The sequence below is a fragment of the Capricornis sumatraensis genome, chromosome 9 (genome assembly GCF_032405125.1).
Source record: "Capricornis sumatraensis isolate serow.1 chromosome 9, serow.2, whole genome shotgun sequence".
NCBI classification, from domain to species: domain Eukaryota; kingdom Metazoa; phylum Chordata; class Mammalia; order Artiodactyla; family Bovidae; genus Capricornis; species Capricornis sumatraensis.
In genome coordinates this window covers 94,027,434-94,052,817 of record NC_091077.1, presented here as the reverse complement: position 1 = coordinate 94,052,817, position 25,384 = coordinate 94,027,434, and the positions used below count along the sequence as shown (strand labels likewise).

General features: G+C 40.0%; 1 protein-coding gene across 1 annotated transcript in view; it reads right to left on the bottom strand.

The window, feature by feature from the left end:
- FAM81B (family with sequence similarity 81 member B) overlaps positions 1-25,384 on the bottom strand; it is a 53,184-nt gene that overhangs the window by 6,201 nt on the left and 21,599 nt on the right. The window contains exons 5-7 of the mRNA XM_068981493.1: positions 22,205-22,323; positions 11,833-11,962; positions 6,807-6,913 (exon numbers count right to left, since the gene is read on the bottom strand). Coding sequence (XP_068837594.1) covers positions 6,807-6,913; positions 11,833-11,962; positions 22,205-22,323 — 356 coding nt within the window. The remainder of the gene's footprint in view (positions 1-6,806; positions 6,914-11,832; positions 11,963-22,204; positions 22,324-25,384) is intronic.

The following is a 25,384-nucleotide window of genomic DNA, read 5'->3' as shown; positions in this document are numbered from 1 at the left end:
GACATGGCAGTAATTGAAATTCTGAAATTAAAATAAACCATAAAGAATGAATTACTTTTTATGATCTTCTTATCACAAGGTTTTGCCTGTAACTGGAAACTCACTTTCCTGGTAACAGAGGTCTAGATCCTGTCTATTGTTAGCTTATTAAAATAGAAAGGCATTATTTAAAAGCATTCTCCTTGAAAGGTAAAAAGGATAAAAATAGTGGTTTATATAAGTGTTTTCCTTTCTTTTGACTTTTCCGTAACATAATGGACATGATTCGCCATATAAGAATTATTGTTCTGTTAATTATAGAACATACAGGTATAATCTCAATAGGATGAATTTATCTTAGATGACACACTTTAGTTCTCAAATTCTCCACGTCACTGGTTATGGGAGTATTTTGATCAGATGTAGTTACATAGGTGAGTAGGTAGATAGACAGATGGAGTGATAGGTAACTTTTTCTTTCCTTTTCCTTAAATCATAAATCAGACTTTTAAATTACAACCAGAAACCTCACTAGCACAAACATGAGATAAAGGCTGATTTTGAACATTTTTTCACACTGATAGAATCAGGTTAAAATGCACACCAAAGGCAATTATAAGGGAGAAAGTCACAAAAGAGCAAAAGAAAATTTAATGGGGGCTCTCTAGACACCACGAGAGCCCAGTGTAGAGAGGGGTGGGTGTGTGTGTGTGTGCGTGCGTGTGCATAGGCGTGCTCCCTCACATCTGAGTCTTGGTGACCCCATGAAGTGTAGCCTGCTAGGCTCCTCTGTCCACGGGATTATCCTGGCAAGAATACTGGAGTAGGCTGCCATTTCCTCCTCCAAGGGATTTCCCAACTCAGGGATCGAAACTTCACCTCCTGTGTCTCCAATGTTGGCAGGCAGATTCTTAACCACTGAACCACCTGGGAAACCCATGGCTGTGGTGAGAGTGAATGGTGAGGTCAGAGAGTGGAGCTTGGAACAAATATCCCAGTGACCTCCCTGCATATGACATACATAAATGAGGAATTAGCTCCATCCTGGGCGAGTTTTACCAGCTCTCTCATGTCTCAAACCCAGTGGTCTTGCATCCAACAATCTGTTGAATGAACTATTTTAGAAGACATAAATATTTTGAATTCTTGAAAGCTGTTACTATTACCAGGCTTTTGAGAATTCAGATGGTAGCTTTAACTAACTACGTGAGAATATATAAAAATTTAGTGCTGTTTGGTGGGTTATAAACACAGGAGATGTTTTCATTTTTTGTATCTGAATAAGTCCTTTAGATTAGGTACTATTGTTTCTTTAGAGATTGAGTCTAAGAATCTAAGTTTCATGTCACAAACAAGAAATAAATTTCAAGAAACTTCTGAACTAAATTTATACCAATAGTGAGTGAATGAAAGTCGCTTAGTTATGTCCAACTCTTTGCGACCCCATGGACTATACAGTCCATGGAATTCTCCAGGCCAGAACACTGGAGTGGGTAGCCTTCCCCTTCTCCAGGGGATCTTCCCAACCCAAGGAGTGAACCCAGGTCTCCTGCATAGCAGGTGGATTCTTTACCAGCTCAACCACAGGGGAAGCCCTTTATATCAATAACCTCAAATTAATTTCTTCTCAGCGTTCTATGGTTTTTAATGAGTGACACTAGTTAAAAAGAAATTTCAGCTTCACTCTGATAGAAAGACTTCTGTTTATTGTTTCTTACAAATTGTACTTGAGTTTAAGTTCCAGTATCTTCATAGGCTCAGACCATCAGTTTTGAGCACCTGATCATTTGCTTTCCTAAATTTCAGTAGCACAGTTCAGTTGCTCAGTCACATATGACTCTGCAACCCCATGGACTGCAACACGCCAGGCCTCCCTGTCCATCACCAACTCCTAGAGCTTGCTCAAAGTCACGTCCACTGAGTCAGTGATGCCATCTAACCATCTCATCCTCTTTCATCCCCTTCTCCTCCTGCCCTCAATCTTTCCCAGCATCAGGGTCTTTTCTAATCAGTCAGTTCTTTGAGTCAGGTGGCCAAAGTATTGGAGTTTCAGCTTCAGCATCAGTCTTTCCAATGAATATTCAGGACTGATCTCCTTTAGGATGGACTGGTTGGATCTCCTTGCAGTCCAAGGGACTCTCAAGAGTCTTCTCCAACACCACAGTTCAAAAGCATCACTTCTTCTGTGCTCAGCTTTCTTTATAGTCCAACTCTCACATCTATACATGACTACCAGGCAAACCATAGCTTTGACTAGATGGTCCTTTGTTGGCAGAGTAATGTCTCTGCTTTTTAAAGTGCTGTCTAGGTTGGTCATAGCACAGTTAGTTTACTATAATATGTGAAGTTATGAGATGGAAGCATCACAGATTGATACAAATAGCCTGAGATTTGGAGTCAGACACTTTCTTACTGTGTGACTTTGGGCAAATTATTTAATCTCCATGACTATGAGTTACCTTGTGTTTGAAATGAAGATGAGGCCCAGCTGGCAGAGCTGAGTGCACATGAGCTGCATGAGCAGTTAGTGACTGGTGGGGTGGGGGGGGTGGGGTGGGGGTGGTGGTCTAGTCACTAAGTTGCGTCCAACTCTCTATGACACCATGGACTGTAGCCCGCCAGGCTGCTCTGTCCGTGGGATTTTCCCAGGCAAGAATACTGGAGTGGGTTGCCATTTCCTTCTCCAGGGGATCTTCCCAACTCAGGGATCGAAGTGACATCTCCTTCTTGGAAGGCAGATTCATTACCATGTGAATCACCTGGGAAGCCCTTAGTGATTGGTAGGCGTTTATAGATGACAATGAATATTTATTATTTCTGCCTACTGATATATTTCATTTAATATCTCAACTTTCACTTTACCTGTTAATGAGCTTTTTACTTATTTGTGTGTTTTCTCCCCTACTGTCTAGGGTCATGATTGTATCTTTGGATTTCCCAAAGCACAGCTTAAGTATTATAGATGCTCAACACATTCCTTCGTTCACCGGTTTCTATTTGTACCTAAATGTGCTGGGTGCTGAGGATACGAAGACGAATGAGACAGGTCCTTGCTCTGATTTGTTTTCTGCCGTGGCAGCACCTTCAAAGCTGTGTAGTAAGACTTGACTCTAGGCATTTGCTTCATTGGCCAAATGCTTTTTCTTATAATTCACTATCATCTGAACAGCAGCAGCAGCAAGAGCTATCGAGGGCGTGCTGCCTCTGCTCGCCGCTTGTTGAAGGACAGCTGCAGTTCATGATGCCTGAGACTTGCTCTGTAAGCACTCGGTTGTTGGCTGAGGACACTTCTTAGCTGACCATCTGACTAAGGCCCTTCTGGAAAGAGGAGGCTCAGTGCAGAGGTCCAGATGACACAACCTGTGTGTCTCCTTTGTCAGATCAAAGGATTACTTCTGTGCCAAAGCACAGAACTCACTAGAAAACTCCCAGGCAATATTCTGGCTTTTAAGTTCAATATATTAATAAAATATGTTCCATCTACCATCAAACTTGAATTTGTTAAAATTTCTAAATGGGAAAAATTGCCAGTTAAACTTCCCCTTTAATGTTGTTAAAAGCTTTTAGTCTCTTTGTTCAGAAACAGTTTTCTTTTTTCTTAAAAAAGTAAAGGAAATATACTCCACCCACTTTGCTTTGAGAAGTGCTCTGATTGAAAGAAAAAGCCCTACCCACCTCACTTTCTCTTTGAACAGAATACTTTGTAATATATAGCTCAAAGGGTTAATATCCCTAATGTGCAGGAATCCTACTAGTAGATAAGAAAGTGTTGAAAATAAATGGTAAAAAATGGGCAATTCACAGAAATTCAAAGGGTGAAGGGAATGCAAATGAAAGAAAGAGATGCTATTTTTCACCCTTTAATTGGCAAATATTAAAAAGAATACTCAGTGTGAATAAGAATGCACAGAAATAAGAATAAGAATGCACAGAAATAAGAATAGCCCTTCTCAGGCATTGCTGGTATGAGTAAATTGCTACAACATTTTTAGAAATAAATTTATAGAAATTAATACAAACGTAAACTCTGACCTAGGAATTTTGTCTATAGGAATAAAAGTACCTATATCTAAGGAAATTTAAGGATATACATACAATAATTTTTGTTTGTATAAACTGGAAAAGATCTATTTATCAGTTAGTTGAATTATTTATGGCATATCTGTAAGTTAAAATGTGCAGCTGTGAAAATAATGCTAGAATAATATTTGCTGATTTAGAGAGATACCAACATATACTGAAAAAAAAAGTTATTAAGTAATGCATATAGGATTTATTTTAAAAACCCATGTTCTCTCATATATAATCTATGCTAAACACATATTATATAGTATATATATAAAATCTCCATTTTCTGCTACATATTTGTATCAACAAGGGGGAAAGGGAGGAAAAATACATTCCTGGTGTTCACACTGGTTACATTAGGAAGCCTGAATGGTGACCTCTATTTTTATCTTTACCTTATTTTATTTGTTACAATGATACATACTACTTTTTAATTTAAAAAATAAGTGGAGAAATTTTAAATAAGTCTATTGTGTAATTGAATTATAGACTAATAAGAATTTGCCTGGGGAAAAATCTGGCTTATAAACTATTAAGTACTGTAATACAAATGAAATTTTAAGACTTCATTATTTCAAATGGGAAAGGATTCCAGTTTATACTATTACAAAAGTGTCCAGATTCAGGTTTAACTATTTAGATGATTCATCTATAAGCCAATTTCCCACAGGATTGAAGGTGGAAAAAGTAGGCAACACCATGAGTGAAGCAGTCATCCCTAGATCTCAAACATTTACTTTTCCCCTCTTTTCAGTTTATTAATATTCTTGACTGCTTTAAGCCAGTCTTCCACTCCAGATAAGAAGTTCCTTTTCTCCCCAAATAAAATCTATTCTTAAACTGTACTTCTAGAAACAGTTTACTTTTCTATTTCTCCTATGGACACTTTATCCTAATTCTAAACTAAAGGGATTAGATCAAACATGACATAGATATTTACTGAGCACCCTCATTGTGCTAGAATTTAAGAACCTAGACAAGCATTTTTAGAGAATGAAGAAAGTAGGTATTTTCTGTTTACCCAAGACACCTATTTCTCTTTGAGTTTTAGTGATGACCACTGGTGGTTCAGATGGTAAAGAATCTGCCTGCGATGTGCGATACCCAATTTTGAGCCATGAGTCTGGGAAGATGTTCTGGAGAAGGGAATGGCAACCCACTCCAGTATTCTTGCCTAGAGAATCCCATGGACAGAGGAGCCTAGCAGGCTACAGTCTATAGAGTTATAGAGTCGGATATGACTTAAGTGACTTAGCATACACTGTTCAGTTGTTAGCTTTAAGTCTTAGAGGTACAAGAATATACTGGTACATTTTATAGTTGGTGGCACTTAGATTTAATGAAATATGGTAGAGATGGAGGAGAAGGGAGAGAAAGTATATTCATGATTATGATTTGACCAAGACATTAAACTGAAGTGATGTGGGACAGAGAGGAGAAAGAACAAGAATAGAAGGGGCAGAGCCTTTTGATGAAGGTGAAAGAGGAGAGTGAAGAAGCTGGCTTAAAACTCAGCGTTCAAAAAATGAAGATTATGGCATTCAGTCCCATCACTTCATAGCAAATAGATGGGGAAACAATGGACACAGGGACAGACTTTATTTTCTTGAGCTCCAAAATCATTGCATACAGTGACTGCAGCTATGAAATTAAAAGACACTTGCTTCTTGGAAGAAAAGCTGTGACAAACCTAGATACCATATTAAAAAGCAGAGACATCACTTTGCTGACCAAGGTCCATATAATCAAAGCTATGGTTTTTCCAGTAGTCATGTATGGATGTGAGAGTTGGACCATAATGAAGGTGCTGGAGAAGACTCTTGAGAGTCCCTTGGACAGCTAGAAGATCAAACCAGTCAATCCTAAAAGAAATTAACTCAGAATATTCACTGGAAGGACTGATGCTAAAGCTTCAATACTTTGGCCACCTAATGTGAAGAGCTGAGTCACTGAAAAAGACCCTGATGCTGGCAAAGACTGAGGGCAGGGAGACAAAGAGAAGACAGAGGACAAGATGGTTGGATGACATCACTGACTCGATGGACATAAGCTTGAGCAAACTCTGGGAGACACAGAAGGACAGGGCAGCCTGGCGTGCTGCAGTCAATGGGTTCAAGGAGTCAGACCGGACTGAGTGACTCAACCCCAAGGTGGTACCATCTAAGTACCTAGAATTTCCTTTGCTGGTACTATGATGCCAGGAAATCGTGGTTATTTAAATAAGAAAGGAGGAGTTGAGGATAAGGAGGCCAATAATTTGAATGGGGAGTCTTGTCTCCTTTATTGCTTTCTCCACTGTACAGGGGAGAACTCGGTGTATCGTGGGATTACAAACAGTATTCAAATAGGGATACTGAAAAGAAGCAAGCAGAGGGTCTTAGAAGAAACCTTAAAGGAAGAGCTAATGAATCAAACTTAAAAAAATTATTTGATAACTTCATGGAATCTATGTATGTTCAATTGTGTTTTACATTGAGGCATTTTAGTGTACAATTGATTAGTTAAAATTGTATTCTTATCAGAAAGTGTCATTTCAGTTGAGATGCAAATGAGAATGGAAAATTAATATGCATATTTCTTCTATTAAAATATGGTATGAATCCCTCTAGTATAAAATATTATCTGCGCATCACTGTGTTGCTTTATTTCTTGGCCAGGTTCAAATTCCTGGAATAGGATTTTATTTAGTGCTAATGCTTTCATTAGGCAAAACCCTTTGGAATGCATTAAACAGAATTAAAAATCTCCCATTCACTTACTTGAACTCCAAAAGGTTCATTTCGTGGCGATAATCCCCCTGGACCATCTTTAAATTTGAGATTTGCTCAGAACTGGAAGCCTCTATCTTTTCTAAGAGCTGCATTACCTAATGAAAGTACAAAAGGGAGCCTTTTTGTGTGTGAACAAAACCACTAGCACTTACATTCATTATACTTTATTCCTAAAGGAGCCCAGAATAAAGACTTGAGCCTAAAGCATGCTTGCATTTGAAAATGATTTTTGTCAAAGGAATGATTCAACAGTTATAGCACTACCTTCAGAGAAAGAACAATGGGGGCATGTTCCATTCTGCTGTCTATAATAATCTTTTTGATAAGAAACCATCTAATGATATAACAAAAGCATGCTATTGACATTGGTTTATCAGTTTGTTGGTTTGATTGTTGCTTTTCTTTGTCTCCCCAGTTCCAATATAAACCACTCTATCTTTTATCACCACTATATCCTCAGGACACATTAGATGACCAATGGTACAGGCTCACCAAATGCTATTGAATAAATGCTGCAGTGCACAACTGGGCTCTGCAAAGAAAACACCTGAGTGGTCTAAGATCAGGCCTCGGGAATTTCTAGGTAGAATTCTGACATAAGCACAAATAAATTCCAAGTGAAATAACTTAGGACATTTTAAACATAGGATCTGCTCTCTTAGCAACTTTCAAATATGCAACTTGGAATTGTTAACTATAGTCATTATGCTGTCCTTTATATCACAAGGCATTTACTTTTATAAACTTTCTTGATTTGCAAAACCTTAGTAAAGTAGGAATGCTGCTGTGTTAGTCGCTCAGTTGTGTCCAACTCTTTGCAACCCTGTGAACTGTACCCTGCCAGGCTCCTCTCTCCATGGGATTCTCCACGCAAGAATACTGGAGTGGGTAGCCATTTCCTTCTCCAGGGGATCTTCCTGACCCAGGGATTGAACCTGGGTCTCCTGAACTGCAGGCAGATTCTTTACAGTCTGAGTCATCAAGAAACAGATTTATTGAGAAAGTTTATTTCTTCCATCAGAGGGGAAACACTGGGGACATTTCTGTTAAAGTCAGGAACAAGACCAGGATGCCCTCTGTCTCTGCATTATTACTTAATATTGTACCAGAGTTATTATTCAAAACACTTAGAGAAAAGAAATTATATATATGAAAATGGAAAAAGGTGAGGCCAAATGATTTTTACTTACAAATCATATTATTGTGTGTCTGGAAAAACCAAAGACCAAATGAAAAATTACTATAATCAAGAAGACAATTTATGAAGTATAAAATTAATACAGCCTTTATAATACACAACTAACAAGTAGTTAGAAGATATAATAAAAGCCCCATAACAATTAACTAAAAAAAAGGATGAAGTCTCAACATATATTTAAGATAAACAAATCTACATCAGGAAAATTTGAAACCACTCCTGAAGGATATAAAAGCAAAACGGAGCAAATGGAAAGTACCCTGTGTTCTTGGATAAAACACACAGCATTATGACTACGTCAGTTCAAAAGTTAATTTTTTAATTTTACATGGTTTCAATTAAAATTAAAGCAGCGTTATCTGTCAGTTTACTTGCTGGACCTAGACAGACTAATCTTAAAATCATTTGCAAAAGCAGTTATCACCAGGAAAAGGGAAAAAAGAAACAGTGGAGAGACTAGCCCTATCAGATATTAAAAACACTACAAGGTCTCAATAATTAAAATGATAGTGAAAGCAATCCTATTTTAGAAAAAGATTCCAAAATGGATCCAGGATTTGAATATAAATAAAGCCCTGAAAGTGTTAGAAGAAAATATAAGCAATTCTTTCAAGCCTTTGTGTGAGGAAGCTCTGTGACTTCAAATCTCAGAAGCCACATACACACGTAAAAAGAAGACTGATAAATTCAGCTATAAATAGAGACCATGTGCGAACCAAAAGTTGAAAGAGATGTGAAAAACTGGGAAAATGTATTTGCAGCTCACACTATAGGGAATCAACTCACCTCGCTGACGTATAAAGAGCTCCTGGAAATTGAAAAGAAAGAGGACAATGGCCCAATAGAGAAGTGGATAAAAGATATGAACAGGTAGCTCACTGGAAAAGAAATACAACTAGCTCTTAAATAAATGAAAACATGTAATAAAGGCTAATTAAAACAGAGATGTCTTTTCCTTTAAGACAGGTAAATTCAAAAGTCAAACAACACTCAGTGGTGAGGCAATGGGGATATAGGACATTTTATATATTGCTGGTGGGTGTGCAATATGGTAAAAACTCTGCAGAGAGCAAGATCTTTCAAGAGAACAAGCACAGTACCTTTGACCCCACAATCCCACTTCTGGGTATTTATTCTACAGACATACAAAATGACGTAAGTGCAAGGTTACACACCGTAGCATTGTTTGAAAGAGCAAATTAGTGAAAAGAATCCAAATGTTGATCCATGAGAGACTGAGTGAATGAGCTATTATACACAGAGGAAGAGTACACGGTTGTGAAAAAGAATGAGGAAGCCCTCCAGGTACCGATAGGATGGGCCTCTAGGATATGTTTGTTTAGAAAAAACAGGTGCATAGTCATACACTTGTAATATGTTATCTTTTGTGTAAAAAGGAAATAAGAATATGAATTTGTATTTGCTTCTACCTGTAAAGTCCCGGGTATTCACTGGAAGGACTGATGTTGAAGCTGAAACTCCAATACTTTGGCCACCTGATGCGAAGAGCTGACTTATTTGAAAAGACCCTGATGCTGGGAAAGATTGAGGGCAGGAGAAGAAGGGGACGACAGAGGATGAGATGGTTGGATGGCATCACCAACTCAGTGGACATGGGTTTGGATAGACTCCGGGAGTTGGTGATGGACAGGGAGGTCTGGCGTGCTGTGGTTCATGGTGTCGCAAAGAGTCGGACACAACTGAGCTGAACTGAACTTCCTGTGAAGGCATATGGAAAGGATTCATAATAGGCTAATAAAAATGGTTCCCTGTCAGTAGCATGAATGGGTGTGATTACTGGGGACAGCTATGGAAGTGGAAATTCTCAAGGTGTATTTTCTCATATAGATTTGATTTTGAATCATGTATGTATTACTTTAAAAAAACTAAGGAGAGAGAAACTAGAATCTAATATCACCTTTGAGGTTAGATGCAAAATTAAATACTGAGTTGTTAGAAAGACTGTACAGTTTTCATTACAGAAATGCCAGAATGTTTCAGCATTGGGAAATGCTTTGATGTAGCCCATTAGAAGGCCAAAAAAATAAGCTAACAACAAAAACCCCAAAACAAAAAACCAATCATGCTGAATTAGGCATTTGTTAATGTCCAAAAGGCATTTTATAAAGTTAAATGTTCAGTTCTAATAAAATTTAAGTAAAGTAGGAATTGATGGGTACTTTCTTAATATAATTAAGAATAAATCAAACCAATAGCCAACAGCAAAGACATTTCCAGTGTAATCAGGAGCTACATAAGCTGCCTTCTTTGACCACTTTTGTGTAACAATGTTCTGGAAGTTCTGGTCAAAGCCTTAAGTAATCAGAAAACTAGAGATAAAGCTGTTATGATTTGTTGTTGATATGATCACCTTGAAAAACTAAGATAATCAACCCCCAAACCATTAGGACTGCTTAGGTGGGTTTGTAGGGAGATGGACCAGCCCGATGGGGCTGCTGTAAGCTTTGTGCCTCCTCTGTACCTTCTGCTTTCTGTAAACGGACTCCCATGAACAAATGATCAAGCACCAGGCTTCCATCTCCCCCACTTTCCAAAGGCTTTCCACTTTGTTCTGCCCAAATGCCTTCAGAGGAGGTGTGTTTCTCTCACACAAGGCACGTGACAAAGTAGGGCATCGAAGAGCTTGCATTGCCCCTCTTCATTAAACCAGTGCCTGTGAAGGAGAAAGTGCTGTGCTGTGCTTAGTCGCTCAGTCATGTCTGACTCTCTGCGACCCCATGGACTGGAGCCCACCAGGCTCCTCTGTCCATGGGATTCTCCAGGCAAGAGTACTGGAGTGGGTTTCCATGCCCTCCTCCAGGGGATCTTCCCAACCCAGGTCTCCTGCATTGCAGGTGGATTCTTTAAACGTTTCAGGCAAAAACAGCAGAGAGAACACGGAGGCAGTGCTGTATTCTGGAGTGAGTGAACTACAGGTGGTGCAGCGTCACTGGTATAAAGGGTGAGCCAGGAAGCATGAGGGTGAGCTGTAGAGACACGCAGGGGCCAGTGTAGAGATGGTCTTTAAAATCCAGGCAAAAGACTTGTGTATTGTTTTGTAAGAAGCATAACCCATTGCTAGGATGTAATGTGATGAACTCAGGTTTATGCTGAACCTTTAATAGAATTATCTTCTATGGAAAATTCCTTTGCTTGTTCTCTCCAGTTGGACCCGGTGGGCCTTCCTTGACAGTCCAAGAATAGGATTCAGTCCCTGGTTGGGCAACTAAGATTCCACATACCACATGGCAAGGCCAAAAAAAAAAAAAAGAAGAAAAAGAAAAGAGAGAAGAACCTAGAAAGTAAGGAAATGATGGCAACCGTAGAATCAGGTAGCATATGCTTCCAATGAGTGGCTGTTTTGGAACAGAAGAAAATGTGAAAGCGCTGGTCTCTCAGTCCTGTCTGATTCTTTGTGACCCTGTGGACTGTGGCCCACCAGCCTCCTCAAGGCACTCATTAAGTCATGAGCTATACTTAAACCCTTTGGAGGAAAAGAGTTCTTTTGAGTAACTGCTGCTTGAGCATTTTGGTAATTCATAATGATCTTACTTCTGGCATGCATGCATGCTAAGTCACTTCATTTGTGACCCTATGGACCATAGCCTGCCAGACTCCTCTGTCCGTGGGATTCTCCAGGCAGGAACACTGCAATGGGTTGCCATTTCCTTCCCTAGGGGATCTTCCCATCCCAAGGATTGAACCCACATCTCTTACGTCTCCTGAGTTGGTAGGCCAGTTCTTTACCACTAGCGCCATCTGAGAAGCCCTTACTTCTAGCAGTAGTACATAAGAGTTTCAAAATTTTTCAGTTACCTTCATATCCAAGTTCTTGGAAACAGTTTGTAAGGAAGACATCATCTCCTGAATTGTTTTTTCAAGTTGCTGGTGCTCATTTCTGATGAAGTGAATATCTCCAGAAAGCTTCATGATGCTGGAATCACATCTAGTGGCAAAATGAAAATTAGATGTGAGATCGATAACATTTTTAACACTATAGTCGAATCTAGGCATTCATTTGATGGCAAGAGTTCTTAAGTTCTTTGAATAGTGATTTGGCAGACCTAGGGGCATATACAGAAATCTCCCTCAACTTCCTCTTTTTACCTGAATGAAACACTGGCCCAAATTAAAGCACTGAGTTGGAGCAGATGAAGACATTGGGGAAAACTCGGTGGATAAAGATTTCCAGCCATAAGATATATTAACTCAGTTATAGGAGTTCCAGTAGATTTTGATGTTTGGGGCATACTCCCTGGTGCCTACGGTTAGGCAAAATTAAAGCGTTTTCCTCTTCTCTATTGTGCTCAGAATCCTCTTTCCTCCCTTTAGCCCTCTTTTCTTGGCTCCCAAATCATCAATTCCCCTTTGGCTAGATAAAGTGTCCCAGCCTACCAGAGGTTCCCAACCCATCTTCAAAAGACAGCATCTTTTCTCTTAGCCCCAGTGAAAACCCCTGCTCCTTAAGTGGCCTCAGTTAAGTGTTGTCTTAGGACAAAAAGAATCCACACTAAGACGTGTATGAGGCTTTGGCGCATAAGGGGGCATTTGGCATTTTCAGGGAGGAACCCTAGTGAAATGGCATTGAAATCCAGGTTAACCATCTTCCCAGGATGTCAGGGAATCCCACCCACTACTCCACTCAAGGCCTCCCTTAGGAGAGAGCAGGTTACTTACTGTATTATCAGTTTCAGTGCACTCATACCTGTGTGGAGGGTAGGACAGAAAGCCCTGTAGGGTTGTGTTTCGTGTATTAATAAATGAGTTACCAGACATCACTTTGAAGTTTGTCCTTTTATCAAGTAACCGTTTTGACTGTCATCAAATAACATCTATTAGGAACTATATTTTCATACTGTCACGATAAGTGCTATAAACATTGCTCTGTGGCTGCCAACATTTTCTTTAGGATCCAAAAATGAATTTCTTTTTCTTAATTTTGGTGTCAAATTTGAGCTAAAGGTGAGCTAACCTCTTGAGAAACCTCTTGAAAGGACACCAGATCATGGGTGAGGGGTGGGCAGACTTCCAGGAGGAAAAGTCAGGGATTAATCTGATTCTAACTGGAAGCACCTAAGTCACAGGCAAAAGTCATTTTACACATTTGTGTATATAAACTGTTATTGTCAGAACAACCTCACTGTTGGTTAGAATATTCTTATGTTAGTCCACATTGAGATACCCAAAGGCTACACGGGAATCAAAGGCTATAAGGAAATGGGCTTCCCAGGTGGCGCGAATGGTAAAGAACCTGCCTGCCAATGCAGGAGACATAAGAGAGGGGGGTTCCAATCCCTGGGTCAGGAAGACCCCCTTGGAGGAGGGCATGGCTACCCGCTCCAGTATTCTTGTCTGGAGAATCCCGTGGACAGAGGAACCAGGCGGGCTACAGTCCATGGGGTCACACAGAGTCGGATACGATTAAAGCGACTTAGCACACACACGGAAATAGTTGTTGCTATCACCACTGCCAGCCACCTCTCACCCAGCCCACCTGCTACCTGCTCAGGGACCACTGGTTTGTGTGTTGTAGGTTCGTGGTTCAGGATTTAGTCAGGTAGATCAGGCTGTGAGTCTGGCTTCTACTGCTTCCCAGGTTTGTAAGCTGGGACAATTCTCTTAATGTCTATAAGTTTCAGTTTTCCTTATCTGAGAGAAGTGAAAGTGAAGCCACTCAGTCGTGTCCCACTCTTTGAGACCCCATGGACTATAGCCCACCAGGTTCCTCCGTCCATGGGATTTTCCAGGCAAGAATACTGGAGTGGGTTACCATTTCCTTCTCCAGGAGATCTTCCCAACCCTGGGATTGAACCCGGGTCTCCTGAATTGTAGGCAGATGCTTTACCATATGAGCCACCAGGGAAGTCCTATCTGAGAAAAGTGGGTACCAATGCTGCGGTCCCGCATGTAGCTGCAGAGTTTGTCCCCTGCAAAACTCCAGGGTGTACCAGACACATGGGGGTAATGTGAACAGTGTCTCCTGGAATGCTGTATGCTCAGCCTTCCAAACCAGAAGTGATTGTCCTGAAGAGTGGTCCTGCATTGGGTTACTTAAGGACAAAAGGAGATAATGAATGCAGAGCATTTAGCCAGCACCTGGCGTGGAGGAAGCACCCACACAAGATCAGCAGTTATTATTTATTTCCTCAGCTTGAGAGTTGTCATCTAATGATTTTCACCCCATCCCATTCCTACCCAACTAGCCTAACTCCACCCTGAGATCAAAGATTAATGGTTTTTCAAGGCTGTACTCCATATTTTAAAAGAAGTTTCTCTTTCTCTCCTTTGAAGTGATTTTATTGTTTCTATTAAAATAACAAATTCCTGTTATAAAAAAATTACACACAATACAAAAAAAGAACAAAGGAGAGTGTTAACATCATCTCAAATCCCACTTTTCAGAAATAATCATTGTTAACATTTGGTTATTATTTCACTCACCATTATAATATGTATACACATCATATATAGACACATGGAGATAGGAAGAAGTAAAATAATTTTAGAATATTCAGATTATATGTATGAGTTTTAGTTAAAAACATTACATTGAATTTTAATTTAATTTAACCTAAGGAAAGGTAACTATAGTGAAAAATGAAGCAATTGCTGAACTTCAGGTGTATGTGTATGTGTGTGTATATATACATACACACACACCCCTACTACAAGAGATATTTCTAAAAATGAAGTTATAAAAAGCTATCATAGATTGGAATCATTGTACTTTTTACAACTACAATTCAACTTTATTCTCCATTGACCCTATGCCAAAGGGAAAAAAAATGAGAAAGTGTTTATATACTTGCTCTTCCAACAGTTTTTGTTAATGTTTTTCTGTTTTAAAAATATCAGATTAAACATGTACAGTGTGTTCTGCCGCTGGAGTTCCCGCTCTTTAACCTTCATTCTATATTTAGATTCTATTAGACAGTCATTTTAAAATGTATGCATTTATTTGGCTGCGCTGAGTCCCAGGCACAGGACACAGGATCCTTGATTCTCGCTGAGGCACACAAACCCCTAGTTGTGCTATGTGGGATCTCGTTCTCTGACCAGGGATTGAATCCAGGCTCTCTGCACTGGGAGTGTGGAATCTTAACCATTGGGCCACCAGGGCAGTCCCAGTGTTTTAAAACTATGATTTCTTATCTGAGATCCTTATTTTGATTTATTCCTTGATTGGCCAGATTTTGTCATCTGGAGTTCAAACAAAGGGGCCGTGAGCATTGGACTGTTTACATTCTTGAACGCTTGAGAATACCTGTCTTTTCTGTTCTACTTGAAAGGTAATTTGGTTAAGAAAACATTATTGAGTCACTTTTCTTTTGTTCAGAACAGGATAGACATTTCTCCCTTCTCACCTGACAGTGTTTGATGTGGACAAGTCTGCGATGACTAAGTTTTTTCTTTTCTTAATGGGATCTGTTTAGTCTACCTAGATGTCTAACGATTCTTTTTCGCTTTGCTTTCTTCTAGTGATTCTTTCTTTTTGATAATCAGTGACTTCAAACCAGGATATCTTGGTTTAATTGCTCTCATAGAAATTTTTCTGGTGTTGCAGATTTCCCCTTTGATCTATAGATTCTAATCTCTGTTTCAAGAAATCTTTCTTCTCTTATATCCATATTTTTTTTCTTCTGAAGAATTTGTTCTTCTTTCGGAGCTCCTCTCAGTTCTCTGCTGAATGGAGTCTCTGTTTTCTGCCCTATATATCATTTCTCCATAACCATTTTTATATGAAAAAACATTTTCTTTTTGTTTTGTCTGACTTGCTCAGGTTTTTTAAGAAATAATTTGTTTTCAGTTGTATGTATTCTTTTTGGAGGGGGGTGGCTTCAAAGGAGATTGAATCTCTGTAATATTTAATTTTTTTCTTTCTCCTATCCCTGAACAATTCTGGTTTATCTATTTCCTTTTGTTAGCTGATAATCTCTATTTTGGGGAAAACCTTTTTATCGCTTATCAAAGTAAAACATGTTTGTAGTTTGAAAGTCAGTAATAATGAGAAGGCTAAGAACACACCACAGTGATTCCTGGCTCCATCTCTCCCTGTGTCTCTTGGTTCCTCTCCCTGGAGGCAAGTGCCCACCTTCACCCACACTCAGAGGTGCCTGGTACAGCCCACCCCTAAGCCTGTGAGAATTCCGTGGGGATGAAACCAGGTCATCCTCGGCTTATTCCAGGGCTTGAAAATCAGTCTCATTTCTTCTGCTAAATCAGTTTCCACGTGTGTGCCTTCCAGGTTCCAGCGTTGCTAGGCTGATGTTCCCTGTCTTTGTGGGCTTATGTTTTAAGAGAAAAATATTTTTTACTTAGGCTTTTGGAAGGAGCAAAATTGTGTGCAACAGTTCAATCAGCAATCTTTTTCTTTTGCTTTTCATGAATTCTTGGAAACCAGGAGTTTCCAAGAATTCAAGAATCCAAGTTTCCAAGAATCCAAGTTTCAGACTTGGATTTGAACTGTTCCTGTATTTTTCCGGATAATTCCTGTCTTGAGGTGTATTCATCAGCCCTGTGCTTTTATCCTTCTGTCTATCGATCCCCCTCTGCCTGGGTGGTGGCGGTGGCGGCTTTCACGCACAGATTCTTCGTAAGTCCCACTCTCCCATCCTCTGTGGTCCTGGCCACCCGCCGGTCAGCGAGGGTGTGTTTCGTGGGGAAGTAGCCCAGCTCCTCTACTCAGCCTCGTCACTATCAAGTCTGTTGCTTCTTTAGACCCAGGGAAGGGGTGCATCTCCCCATTCTCTCCTCAAAGTGTATCGGTGTATCTCAAAGCACATCATCATCATGGATTCTTCAACATGATACCATCACCTCTTCTCCCTCTTCAGCCTGTTGCACCTCAGCCAGTTTCTCTTAGGCATAAACTGGTAAGAAGGGGGGGATCCCAGATGATAAATGTCACGAGTGCCTCTTCAGCTCTGCCGTCTCTGCTATTCTCTCTGCTGCTGCCTTGAATCTCTCAGGGATATTTCCTATTTCTCCTGTGACTCACCCCATCCCCTAGGTTAATACTCCTGTATTCAGCAGATTTGGTCTATGCCTTTGGGGATGACACCTCTTGATTTGGAGGAGATCATGATATTTCAGGTTGGAGGAGGATACTCAGTCCACACATCTGTTTGGTACGCGTGCTCTATTTGTCGTTAGTGGTTGCAGCAACTTCCATGTTGTGTTAAAGGTGACATTTTTGTTTTCCTCCTTTTATTTTTACTGGCATGGAGATGTCTCAGGTGAGAAGAGTGGAGTAAAAATATCTTTAACAAGAAGTCCTCACTCTTTTTCAAAAGTTGACAGTATCCAAATAAAATCATTAGTGCCTCTTCAAAGGATGTGTCTTACACTTTTAATTGCACATCAACACAACTTAGTTATTTCATATGCAGATTTGAAATGTGAAAGCTGAGTGCCAAAGAATTGATGCTTTTGAACTGTGGTGTTGGAGAATACTCTTGAGAGTCCCTTGGACTGCAAGGAAATCCAACCAGTCAATCTTAAAGGAAATCAGTCCTGAATATTCATTGGAAGGACTGATGCTGAAGCTGAAACTCCAATATGTGGCCACCTGATGTGAAGAACTGACTCATTGGAAAAGACCCTGATGCTGGATTTTGGAGGCATCAGGAGAGTGGAGGAAGGAGGAGAAGGAGATGACAGAGGATGAGATGGTTGGATGACATCATGGACTCGATGGACATGAGTCTGAGCAAGCTCTGGGAGTTGGATGGGCAGGGAAGCCTGGCATGCTGCAGTCCATGGGGTTGCAAAGAGTCGGGCACGACTGAGCGATTGAACTGAACTGATAGGCAGATTTGCCTTCAGTTCAGTCGCTCAGTCATGTCCGACTCTTTGAGACCTCATGAATCGCAGCACGCCAGGCCTCCCTGTCCATCACCAGCTCCTGGAGTTCACTCAAACTCATGTCCATTGAGTCAGTGATGCCATCCAGCCATCTCATCCTCTGTTGTCCCCTTTTCCTCCTGCCCCCAATCCCTCCCAGCATCAGAGTCTTTTTCAATGAGTCAACTCTTCACATGAGGTGGCCAAAGTACTGGAGTGTCAGCTTTAGCATCATTCCTTCCAAAGAACACCCAGGACTGATCTCCTTTAGAATGAACTGGTTGGATCTCCTTGCAGTCCAAGGGACTCTCAAGAGTCTTCTCCAACAACACAGTTCAAAAGTGTCAATTCTTCAGCGCTCAGCTTTCTTCACAGTCCAACTCTCACATCCATACATGACCACAGGAAAAACCATAGCCTTGACTAGACAGACCTTTGTTGGCAAAGTAATGTCTCTGCTTTTTAATATGCTGTCTAGGTTGGTCATAACTTTCCTTCCAAGGAGTAAGTGTCTTTTAATTTCATAGGGTCCCAAATAGTCAAATATGGATGGAGGGTTGGTCTGCTCTGGCTGCTTTAGAGCCATCATCCGTGGCTGTATGGCTGCCCTTCACATGCTGGCCATTTTCTTTTTTGCATACAAGGCTAATCTATCAAATAGAGTGCTGCTGCTGCTGGTAAGTCGCTTCAGTCATATCTGACTCTGTGTGACCCCATAGACGGTAGCCCATCAGGCTCCCCCGTCCCTGGGATTCTCCAGGCAAGAACACTAGAGTGGGTTGCCATTTCCTTCTCCAGTGCATGAAAGTGAAAACTGAAAGTGAAGTTGCTCAGTCGTGTCCAACTCTTTGTGACCCCATGGACTGCAGCCTACCAGGCTCCTCCATCCATGGGATTTTCCAGGCAAGATTACTGGAGTAGGTTGCCACTGCCTTCTCTGATCAAATAGAGTACAAGATATCAAAATCGGGCAGACAACTTTGAGAACCTCATCTCATTGGAAGTACTTGCTTTTAAACTGCCACTATATTGGAGAGGGAAATAAGGTATAAAATTCAACATAACATAGTTGTTATCAAATATTGAGTTTGATTCATGAAGCAGTAAAAGTTTTGCTAGGACTTATGTTAAAATAATCAACTTAGTTCACTCTTATGCCAAGATGCTTATTGGAATTAAGGTCAACATATGTTGAAGGAAAGTAATTATTCTGCCTCAGCTGGTCCATGGGTCACTTGCCTGCAAAAATATGGAAAGGAAAAAGAGGAAGAGTGAATTTAAATCTCCTGGCTTTTAGCCAAGTTCTGTTTTAAATCACTAAATTCAAGAAATTATCATAAAAGGAAGACATTTTAAGAAAAAATAAGACCTTTTCCTAAAGTCACTGCTTCACATTAAAGACGAGGTAAGTTAGCGATCAGAGAGCAAGACGGAGGACTAGGAGGCTCTTGATTTTTCCCTCATCCCTCAGATGCACCAAACAAACAGCAAAATTCAGATCCAATCCCTCTGGGAAAAATCTAGAAGCTGGTTTAGGGACTCCTACACATCAGGCAACTGAGCAAATACCCACATCATAAAGGGTCAAAAAAGTTGAGATATACACATGCCACACACCCCATCCCTGGTTCAGCACCTTACAGCTGGGAGGGAACCACCAAATCCAAGATTCTCCCTGGGGAGTGAAGTGTGTCTAGCTGCTATCCAAGAAACTGGCTCCCAAATCACCTAACTCTAGAGCTGGGGAAGCGCCTCTGTAAGTCTCCTGGGAACCACAGGAAAACAAGTAGTTTTAAATGGTCACATGGTTTTAAAAATGGGCAAAACCCTGACTAGATGTTTGTCTAAAGATAAGAGACAGATGGCCAACAGGTACATGAATAGGAGCTCTATATTACAAATCATTGGGGAAATGCCAATTAAAGCCATGAGATGTCACCTCATACCTCTTAAGATGAGTATTATACAAAGTATTGGTGCAGATGTGGAGAGAAGGGAATCCTTCCACACTGTTAGCAGGAGTGTAAATTGGTATAGCCATTATATAACATAGTATGGAGACTCTTTGAAAAGTTAAAGATAGAACTGTCTTCTGGAAATCTCCCTACTGGATATGTATCCAAAGGAAATGAAATGAATACATGGAAGAAACATATCCTTTCATGTTAACTGCAGCGGTATTCACAATAAACAAGATTTGGAAATAAGCTCTGTGTGTGTGTGTCTGTCTGTGTCTGTGTGTGTCTGTGTGTGTGTCTGTGTCTCTGTGTGTGTGTCTGTGTGTGTGTGTGTGTCTTGTCTGTCTCTTTGTCACCCTATGTACCCACCAGGTTCCTCTGTCCATGGGATTCACCAGGCAAGAATACTGGACTCCAGTGATATACATGGAGTCACAAAATTTTTAGCCTCAAAGAAGGAGGAGACTTTGCCATTTGTGACAACATGTATAAATCTGCAGGACATTATGCCAAGTGAAATATGCTAGACACAGGAAGAACAAAAAGTTGCATGATCTTATTTATATGTGGAATCTACAAAAACCAGGGGCTTCCCAGGTGGCGCTAGTGGTAAAGAATCTGTCTCCCAATGCAGGAGATGTAAGACATGGGGGTTTGATCCCTGCGTCAGGAAGATCCCCTGGAGGAGGACATGGCAACCTACTCCTGTATTCTTGCCTGGAATAGTGTTATCAGTGCACCACCAAATTGAACCAGATTCCCAGTTTGATTCAAGAGATTTTGGTGCTTATCTTCTTTGTAAAGTCATGGCGCATCTAAGGAGAGTGGTGGGTTGTTTTATTATCTTGCTTCATTTACCCAAATATTGTAAAAATTCTATTTATCAAATGTTATATAAAAGTATATATAATTTTATGTATTTTAGAAGTATAAATTATATATACACATAACCTTGTATATGTGTGTATATTTGTACCTATGTGTGTACACACATTCACACAAACACACACACATACGAATTTTGTAGATTCTGTTTTCCTCATGTCTGTTACCTGCTCTGGACTTGGCATGGCAAAGTTTTAGTTTAGACCCCTAAACTAAAACTTCTCACCTTGATTGCTTCAATAGGCTTTTTCTCATCTTCATATATTATTTCTGTACTCCACCAATTCAGCTACTACCAAAAGGTTAGTGAATGTCATCCCCTTACTTAAAATCGTCCTATGGCTATTTATAACCTTTTACATAAAGTTGAAACTTTTTACTTTGACCAAAGATCCCTCATCATCCAACTCTGGATCATTTCTCTAGCTTCATCTCCCAATCTCCCATCTCTCCCTAAATACCACAACTAAAATAGCCTTCTCCCAGGGAAGCCCTGAACATGTCACAGTAACTTATCCCACAGTTCCTTTGCACACACCATTCATCCTATGTGAAGTACGTTTCCTATCCCTGGCTGGTTAACTGCTACAGTCTTTCAAAACTCACCTCAAGTGTCACCTCCTCCAGGAAGCCAGTTTATGCCCCAATCTGATTGGCATATTCCTGCAGCACCGCAGGCTTTCATTACAGCACTCACCTTATTGCTTATGTTTTCCCAGGTAGACTGTGAAGTTATAGGAAGACGATCATGTTGCTGAACCCCTGAACTGTAGAACACTGCCTGGCATTGGTGAGTGTTTACATTTTTCATTGAATTCAATGGACGGATGCCCTAGGAGAGGTTTGTCTTAGGCATTAATCACCCGATTATGCAGAGCAGATTAATGAGATGAAAGTGGGGGTGTTTCTGGAGAGAGGAATGAGGTGCTGGCGGGAGAGAGACAGAAGGAAAGGTGTCCACGGTCAGCCACTCACGGGTCATCTCTGATGTGTCAACCAGAATGGTCCTGCCGTGGTCAATGCCTCCAGATTTTTGCTGAGCTGTGCACCATGAATTTTTTCAGTCTCATACAAAAAAATATCATTCAAAATTTTATTCTCTTGACCATTAAATCCCTTTTGCTAGGCTTTTATATGGAATTCTTCTATATCTTAAATGTTTAAATCATTAAAATTTGAGACATCAGGGATTCTATATGCAGTTTTAAGGGCATGTCTTTGTATATAGATGTTGGCATTTGGACAGCTGAGGGCTGTAAAGACAAGACTTGTCATTTGCAGATGAAACCAAACTAGGCATCCTGTATAAGAGGTTCTTTATAGAACCCTTGGATCTCACAGGCACCATGAGACTTTCAAATTTCATGATACACTTTCTCAGTTACTATCTTACCATTTAGCTTAAAGACAGTATTCTGTTTTCTACAATATAGAACTTATTTAGGGATGAGAATTCAGTGGCCAAAACTGACTGCTAAGCATTAGTTAACGTTTCTTCTCACCTGGCTACTCTTCCTCGAAGATCTCCAACTCCTTGAAGGTGTTTGTTGCTGAGGTCCTGTACTGCGAAATTAGTTCCTGTGGCCACCAGATCCCGAGCTTTTATTTGTTCTTCTATCATCTGCAATATTTGAGTTAAAGTTCCCATTAATTTCCCATCACACATGATAAGAAAATATCATTTAAAGTAGAGGTTACAAACTGAGTGCATTTCCCTTCTTAGGCTGATAGTGCAAATGAGTGAGAGTCTTGGGTTGGATGCCATCCCTGCTATATCCGAGGGAGGCAGTGATGGCTTGAGTCCTGCTGACAGTTGCCAGGTGGGCATGATGGTTCAACAGTGTCTCAACAGAAGCTGGAAATCCAGATTTTATGTTAAATTACCGAATTTGAAAATATTGACATTTTATTTAAATTCTTTATAAATACCATATGGGTCAAGCCAAACTTAGTTACTTGCTGTGTGGACGTGACCATCCTTGACATTAAAACTTTTCACAAAAACCTTTTTCATAATTGGTAGTCAAGTTTAGAAAAAGGGACCTTTCATATGGGATTAAGCAAGGCCCTTTATAGATTGAGCTGGAACTGAAACGAGGCTAATACAACTAATGAGCAAATCTGAATAAAACTGTTTCACTTACATGGTGTGGAAAAGATTTATTGTTTTAGATTTTTTTTAGAGAACATGAGAAATTTATGGCTTGAATGTATTCAGATTTTGCCTTGAGTATCCATCGTCATGTCCTCATTATGTCTTAGTGTTTTGAAATGAATCTGACTACCCTATTCCACCAGCTTGGTGGTCCTCCAAACAGTGGGCTTTAGTTTTTGGCACTCATACATAAAAAATAAGTTGTTTTGCTTGTCCATAGAAGAAAATTATATCCTGGTTGATATTCAAACAAATACCAGTGTAAAGTTAAGACATATAAAATGTAATATATATTTATTCAGAAAAGTGTTGAGAGAACAGACTTTCTGAAGCACAGACAACTTTGTGATTTAGGGGAACAAAAAAGGTTAGTTACTAGATGTTACCAAGGTCTGAACCATGTTAACTTTATGATTATGAATGTTTTGAGGAAAAGAAGGGTTTTTATAGGAAATGAATTATGAAAATTTCAAAGACTCTGTACAGAATCTTGCCCGTTTGCAAACTGGCAGATTGAGACAAGCCAAGAGCAAATATAGCTTTAGCTGAAGACATACAAGTGTCAGGAATACTAGTTAGAGGTTATTTTTTGTTTTTGTGTTTTGGCTTGTTTATTTTTGCATACCTATAGGTGTTTAGTTCATTCAGGCCTCCATGACAAAAAACCACAGACTAAGAAGCTTATATGACAACAGGGATCTATTTCTCACAGTTCTGGAAGCTGGAAGTCCGAGATTTAGGGTGCCTGCATGTTTGGGTTCTGGGGAGAGCCCTCTTCTGGGCTGCAGACTGCTGACTTCTTGCTTCATCTTCATATAGGGGAAAGGGCCAGGGAGCGCTGTGGGGTCTCTTTTATGAGGGCACTAATCCGCTTTTTGAGAACTCCACTTTCATGACCCAAGTCCCTCCTAATACCATCACGTTGGACATTAGGATTTCACATAGGAATTTTGGTGGGGATACAAACATTCAGATTCTAACAGTAGGTGTTGTTTTACTTTGTTTGGGTAAAGAATAGTGATAAAAGAGAACTTGCCCTATGAAATAGTAAAGCGTTTTGAAATGAGTGCAGCTAAATAACTGTGCCTAGCTAAATTGGTCTTTGTAATTTAGTGAAGATCTTGGTAAATGTAAGAAAGAAATGTGCCATATATCAGACTCAAAGTCAGTGAGGAAGGAATTTCACATACGCTGTTAAGATTTCTGGTTACTTATTCAGAAAACAGGGCTTCCCAGGTGGTGCTAGTGGTAAAGAGCCCGCCTGCCAATGCAGAAGTCCTAAGAAACTTAGGTTTGATCTCTGAGTCAGGAAGATCCCCTGGAGGAGGGCATGGCAACCACTCCAGTGTTCTTGCCTGGAGAATCCCATGGACAGAGGAGCCTGGCAGGTTACGTCCGTAGGATGGCAAAGAGTCGGACATGACTGAAGCGACTCAGCAAGCATGCATGAACTCAGAAAACAATCAGTTTAGATCTATACCTCACATCATACATGAATATATATAGATGTTAGAAAAAAATAGATTTAAAATATTTAAAAAGTTAAGCCATAAAACTGACAGATAATGGAGGAGATTATTTCATCTCTGAAATTTCTATTCTTAAAAGTAATGCGGGACATCAAAAAGCAAAATATTGGAATATTAAACCTTACATAAAAGTTTAAAAAATTCATTATAAATAAAATTAAGATATAAACAACAAACCGGGAGAACATTAGTAACAAGTGTTACCGCCGAAGGTTTCCACTGCGTGTTGCAATCAGGATACACCTATTCTTGAAAGCCGATGGCATATGTATGTCTCTTCCCATCTTTTTGTTTAGTAACATTAACTGGTTTTTTAAATAATTTTATTTATTTTTACTTCATTGTTGGCGGTGCTGGGTCTTCATGGCTATAGACAGGCTTCCTCTAGTTGCGGCAAGCGGGGTGCTGCTCTGTGGCTTCTCGTGGCAGTGCCTTTCTTGTTTTGCAGCATGGCTCTAGGGCTTGTGAGCTTGGTCATTGCAGCACGTGGGCTCACTAGTGGATCCTGGGCTTTAGAGCATGGGCTCAATTGTTGGGGTGCATGGGCTTAGTTGCTCCACGGCATGTGGGATCTTCCCAATCAGGAATCAAACACACGTCTCCTGAATTGGCTGGCAGATTCTTTACCACTGATCCACTAGGAAAGCTCCCATCAGTTGGTTTTTGAAATCAATCACAGTGAGTGTATTTACACCATAGAAATAGGCATACGCTATAAACCCGGTATTTTATCCCCCAGAAAAAAAACTGCTGATTTTTAAACATTTACCAAAGCATCCCTGCTTATTATTTTTAATAAAAAAAACCCATAAATAAGAACTAAAAGGCACTAAATCTGCAAAAGATATTAACAGAATATCAGCAGAGAAAATGTAAACTGTTATAGTTGTTTTTAAAAGGTGAAAAGAAGAGAAAGGTATCATTTCTATCCCATCAAATCTCGTTGCTGTCAGAGGTATAGTGAAAAAAGCTAATGGAAGCTAATGGAACTCTTGTAT